This window comes from Micropterus dolomieu, linkage group LG12 (genome assembly GCF_021292245.1).
Source record: "Micropterus dolomieu isolate WLL.071019.BEF.003 ecotype Adirondacks linkage group LG12, ASM2129224v1, whole genome shotgun sequence".
Taxonomy (NCBI): Eukaryota; Metazoa; Chordata; class Actinopteri; order Centrarchiformes; family Centrarchidae; genus Micropterus; species Micropterus dolomieu.
The window spans coordinates 26,682,796-26,688,717 of NC_060161.1; the positions used below are offsets into that span (position 1 = coordinate 26,682,796).

Below are 5,922 nucleotides of genomic sequence, written 5' to 3' on the forward strand. Positions count from 1 at the left end.
AAGAAGGGACTTAAAAGAGTTCACTGACTTAGCCGACCTGATTTCCTCGGGCAGGCTGTTCCAGAGCCTCGGGGCCCTGACAGCAAACGCTCTGTCCCCTTTAGTTTTCAGTCGAGACTCTGGAACAGACAACAGACCTCTGCCCGAGGATCTCAAGGTACGTGCTGGTGTGTATGGGACTAAAAGGTCAGAAATATAACAAGGTGAGAGGCCATGAAGAGTTTTAAAAGTGATCAATAAAATTCTAAAGTCAATTCTAAAACACACTGGGAGCCAGTGTAATGAAGCTAAAATAGGAGTAGTGTGGTCATATTTCTTTGTTCTGGTTAAAAGCCTGGCAGCTGAGTTCTGGACAGTCTGGAGTCGATCAGTAGATTTTTGGGTTTGGGCAAATGCATGGTCTAATGCAACTTTTCAAACACATGTTTTGGTCAGTTTTTTTTTTCAGTTGAAATCTGGTCAGCATGATACGTTTTTTTAAAAACTGATTATCAGAAGTCCCTAATGGTAAAAGCACAGTTTATGTGTTGAATCGATTTTACTCAGGTCAGTGTTAGAGTACTAATGTATCAAATGAAGAAATTTTAAGTCTGTGTTTCTGATTAGGTTCCTGGGAGAATGCCGGCTGGCTCTCAGAGACGTGCTCAACTCTCCCAACCTGGCCGCCACCTTCACCGTCTCCCTGCTGGACACCAAAAGAAACAACACAGGGGTGAGCAAGCGAGCACACATAGAGTAAAACCAGACAGATGAATTTACAGTCTCATTGTATCACGAAGGAATGACAAATCATACATCATTCTGAGTTTCCTCTCTTGATCTTAAAATAGAGAAAGACATTCCTGAGTCAGAACAACAACCATATTATTTTGAATCTGATTAAAGGTGATGCTAGTAATTCTTTTATTGCAAAAAATTATTTTGAGGAAATAAACACTCACTCCGACCTTCCAAAACATAATGTCACTGTGGAGGGATTATTTTACTTGTACCCAGTGCAGATTGTTGTTGTTGTTAATGTGCCAGTTCCAACAAGTATCATGTAAAATTGTCAACATCTTCACATTTATATCCTGTTGCGTCATAGGAAATGTACAATGAGGATGAATGTAACTCCAAACCTGTTGAACAGAATCAGATAATGCGGTGCCGGCGACACGTAAATTGTTAAATTGCCAATATGTCTTGTTTCTTCAGACTGTAATCATCCAATCACCAAACAACACCAGACAAGTGTCAACAGCAGGGCCGTGCAGAGACTTTTGCAAGGGCAGGTGCTCAAAGTATAAAAGGGGCACATGGAACAAGGATTTAAATAGGGCTGTTCTCAAAATATCAATACCGAAATATATTGTTATGTATTCCTTGCTGATATGCATATGCTGATGCTTCTGTATCGATACATCAACAAATACTGTGACATTTTTAAAAAAAGGAAACAGGGAATACCCAGCTCTTGCTTTAAAACATTGTGGGCTGACATAACTTACAGGGAACAGTTGTTGGGGGGTTGCTGGGGACACTGCTACTACTGTTGTTGCTGCTACTACTGGTGGTGATCTGTGACTAGATAGATTACAACAAACATGGGATGGATATATAATTAAGCAAATATGTGACCATGACAAGATGTAAAGACTATTGAGTGTTTGGGACTGACTCAGAGTGACTGACCTGCTGTAGTGCTGCAGCCCCTGCCAAGGCTGACTGATATAAGAAAATAAGAGGGAGACGCTCACAGATTAAATTATTATTCATTCATTTTACTAATAGTTTGATTGGGTAGGCCTTCACAAAAGGGCCTGTAGAAATTTAAAAATAAATAAATTAATTCAATTTGTCATTGACAAAAGTTCATCAAAGGGCAAAAGGGCAGGTGCGTGAGCACCCATCGCACCCCCCTCTGCACGTGTATGGTCAACAGCAAAGAAAAGCTGTTTGGCATTGTCAGAGAAGATCTGACAAATTTTTGTGTTCCTTACAAATGCGGCACCATTTAATAGAAAAATAATCAGGCTTTCCTATGGTTTACGATTTATTGGCAAGAAGCATTGTTACAACAAAGAAATAATAGTTTAGTTGCACCATTTAATAGCAGACGCATGTTACTAGTTTGTTTCGAATTTTGAACGCACTGGCTTAAAAGAGATCCTAGATACAGACAGAAATGTCACAAATGTTACAATCACACACAGACCCTGATATCTTTGTTTACAGAAACATTACAGATTATGACTTGAGTTGCTTTTTCCTGTTAAAGGAAACTGCAGGAGACTACACCTTTTACTGGTCCACCCACCGTCCACTGCTGGTGCAAGACAATTTATGCGGAATAAATCCTTATTTGTGTGTCAGTTTTATACAAGCTCTCCACCCCTTGACTGTCCTTTTGTATAAAGTGAAGACAGGAGGAGGAAGGAAGATGAGGAAGTTTTGAGTATTTGCGCTGAAATGTTCGTCCTCTCATACCCAAAGAGAGAAATGAAGAGTGGTGGATGATATCGCTTTAGCTCTTTCTTTTGCAAAGGAAAAGTGTCAATGCCATTGCTTTGAAGTGTCTTTGGCATGCAATTCGTGATGCAGCAGGGTTTGAAATGGAATAAAATATAAATAACTGATTTCACTCATAAATACTAACATTTATTTACGTGCACCAGTGAGCAAAGGATGACATATTTATGGAAGGATTTTGGAGGCACAAGATCTTCTCCAGCAGCTTTTGAAGCTGAACCTCACACAGCAGCAGAACATTTCTGCCTTCTCTTAAGGCTCGATTCACCTGAGTGTCATTTATTCAAGTAGATTTATCAGTTTTTGGAAAAACATACAGGGGCTCATCTAGGATTTGAATCGAAGACCTCTACCAACCAAAGTGAGAATCGTACCCCAACAAAACAAATACTGACCAAAGAAAACTTGCACTCAGTTTAAACCTTTAAGTTAGTAAGTTTTTCTACTGTTAAATAAATAAATAAATAAATATTAAATGAAATTTTAGAAGACTATACCTTTCACTTGTCCACATTCCACACTGCAAGTAGACATTCACATACAGAATGAATTTGATTTGGTATTTTGGTGCAACAATAAGCTTAGTAAGAGAAAAACAGAAAAGTGCTCCAAGTTAAGAATTTGAAATATAAAACAGAAATTTGCAGTTACAAATATGTAAACTTTATCTGTTTAAAAATGAGAAGACCTGAGAATGAGAATGAAATGTGCAAAATACTGACTGAGGAATGCACAAATGTTCATCGTATCAAGAATTAATTTATGCAATAAAGAGTTGTGTTAATGTAAAGTTATATATGGATACATTACGTAAATGTGACTTGTGGTGTCAGTGGGGTAGGATGAGTCTGTGCCCAATGAGGGTTTCTCAAGCTTCCACATATATCCACATAGACAGATAGAAGGAATATTTGTGAAGGGATGAATGGGCTCGTCCGGGATTTGAATTTGAACAAACACCAGAAGCGAAAATCATGCCCCTAGAGCAACGAGCCAAACATTTTGGGAAAAAGTATTTTGCTCTTCTTATTGTAAAGCGTGTTGTTACAGTGGAAGTAATTAAATTGTAACCGATATAGTGTTAAAAAAAAGATTTAGTAACAGTAGGATTCAACAGTCACAGACGACTACAGTGAATTAAACATTGCCTACAAACACAATAAAACAACTGGTGTAAATATTAAACATTAGAACAAAATAAATTAAACTTCCCAACTGAACACAGTAATCTGCAGAGTCTTGTTAAGGGATGACTTCTGGTGGTCCCAGAAAAACCTTAACATTGTCATTCTCGTTTTTTTTCCCACTTTGGAAACTGAAACTTTATTTCAGATGTCTCTTTACATGTCTTCATACACTGATCCCTCCCCTGACTTTTTGCCAGCACTGACTGAATAACATAATTGTGCTTTCTCTGTGTCCACTAGGCCACGCTGACCCTGCAGATATCCTACATCCCTCCTCCAGGATCGGCTCCAGTCTTCCAGCATCCTGCCCAGCCTGAGACTCTGCCCCATAACAACCCCAGTGTGGAGATGGACACCGTCACAAGTAAGATAATCTGTCAATTACTTAAATTAGTTTGTATTGGCTTGTGCTATATTTTACTCCTTGGATTACTTTCTGTCTGCCTCTGCAGTGATTTCTCTGGACACTTTGGGCGAGGAGGACACAGAGAGCATGATCATGCTGGAGCCGACAGATGACCAGGGGCCTAACGACGGACGCTCCATGGTCATCGATGGACCTCAGGGGCCCTCGGGCCAGGAGTCCCCCACCGCCCAGACACCTAAACGCTCGCCACCGTCCTACAACACCCATGGAGGACTCAGGAAGCGGAGGAAAGGGGCCAGCAGTCAGCCCAAAACGCTGGCCAACAAACCACAGGACATACAGGTATAGCCTGGATTTTAGAGATACAGCGATTCCTACAAGCAGTTTGTTTTTTGATAAGAAGTGTTCTTTTGTCTGGTTTCACTAAAAAGAGAACAGTAAGCTTGCTATAACACTGCTACTATAATTTCTAGGGGTTGCTTTAAAACAGGGTTATTTTTAGATATATGTTATAAATGGAGGCAAAGAAAATGGGTCCCTTACAGAGCTGATGGTGAAATTTATTATTAATTTAATTTTTTTACTAATCATCAAAAATGGCATCTGTATTATATAAACAGCATATAAGGCTATTTAAGCCAGAGGCCTAAATGTCAAAATAAAAGTTGATGTGATATGTCTGTGATCATTATCCTGGCAAAAATTCAAGTTACACACTGTAAGAGGTTGCAAAAACCTCCACATGCCTCAAAACACTGAGGATATGACCTCGGTGTCCTCAAATGGTGGCTAAAAACTGCAGATGTATGTCTTCAAATGACAAATCTGAATAAAAGAGGAAAAACTCCAAGTGAAATAGGAGTTTGCACGTCCTCGCATTCAGACACTCTGCATATGATCATTAATGTGGGTTTATTACCCACTAGACTTGATAATCAGTCCAGTGGATGTTAAGCCTGTTTGTGCTGAGATCACTGGTACAAGCCATCCTCATTCAAAGCTAATATTAATTTGTTGACCTGAAGAATAAACAAAATAAGGTATCGATGTTCATCATTAACAACTTTCTTGCTGTTAGTTTTATAGAAAGACTACTACTTCAATGTGAATGTAAATGTGTTTCCATTTAACTCAAACAATGAATTTAACCTCTATAACAACCTGACAATCACTTATATTTTCTTAATAAATTAATGTACTCCTCACAATTAATATTAGGAAATGAAGCAAAGTGTGAGTTCAGGCAGATCCCTAAAGTCACTCTTGTATTGGCTAGTTGGCATCAGCAGCTTCACTATCGTTGGCTTATTCACAGCTGCGTGGCTAGAAACATTCAATTCACTTCAATTCAATTTTATTTATATAGCGCCAAATCACAACAACAGTTATCTCACAGCGCTTTTCATAAAAGAGCAGGTCTAGACCGTACTCTGTGATGATATTTACAGAAGCCCAACAGTTCCCACCAAGAGCAAGCACTAGGCGACAGAGGCAAGGAAAAACTTCCTTTTAAGAGGCAGAAACCTCGAGCAGAACCATGGCTCAGGGTGGGCGGCCATCTGCCTCGACCGGTTGGGGTGAGAGAGAGAGAGAGAGAGAAAGAGAGAGAGAAAGAGAGTGAAAGAGAGAGAGAGATAGAGAGGGAGAGAGAGAGAGAGGGATGTAAGGAGAGAGAGAGGGGAGGGAGGCAGCCTACACAATAAACACACAGAGGTACAGACAGCGAAGGTAATGTTGCTATAAACTAAATGAAAAATGGTACAGATATTTATAATAGTGTTAATGGTAACCATCGTAATGTTAATGATTATAATAACAATAATAACAATAAGACTAGCAACAATAGTCGTTGCAGCA

At 39.3% G+C, this 5,922-nt stretch overlaps 1 protein-coding gene across 10 annotated transcripts in view; it reads left to right on the top strand.

The window, feature by feature from the left end:
- Positions 1–5,922, top strand: part of dysf (dysferlin, limb girdle muscular dystrophy 2B (autosomal recessive)) — a 112,192-nt gene that overhangs the window by 19,751 nt on the left and 86,519 nt on the right. For all 10 annotated transcript variants that reach the window (XR_006827351.1, XM_046064128.1, XM_046064127.1 and 7 more), the window contains exons 4-6: positions 607–712; positions 3,939–4,062; positions 4,151–4,407. Coding sequence is in view for 9 of the 10 variants with exons in the window: in XM_046064128.1 (XP_045920084.1) it covers positions 607–712; positions 3,939–4,062; positions 4,151–4,407 (487 nt within the window). In the remaining variant the exon portion in view is untranslated. The remainder of the gene's footprint in view (positions 1–606; positions 713–3,938; positions 4,063–4,150; positions 4,408–5,922) is intronic.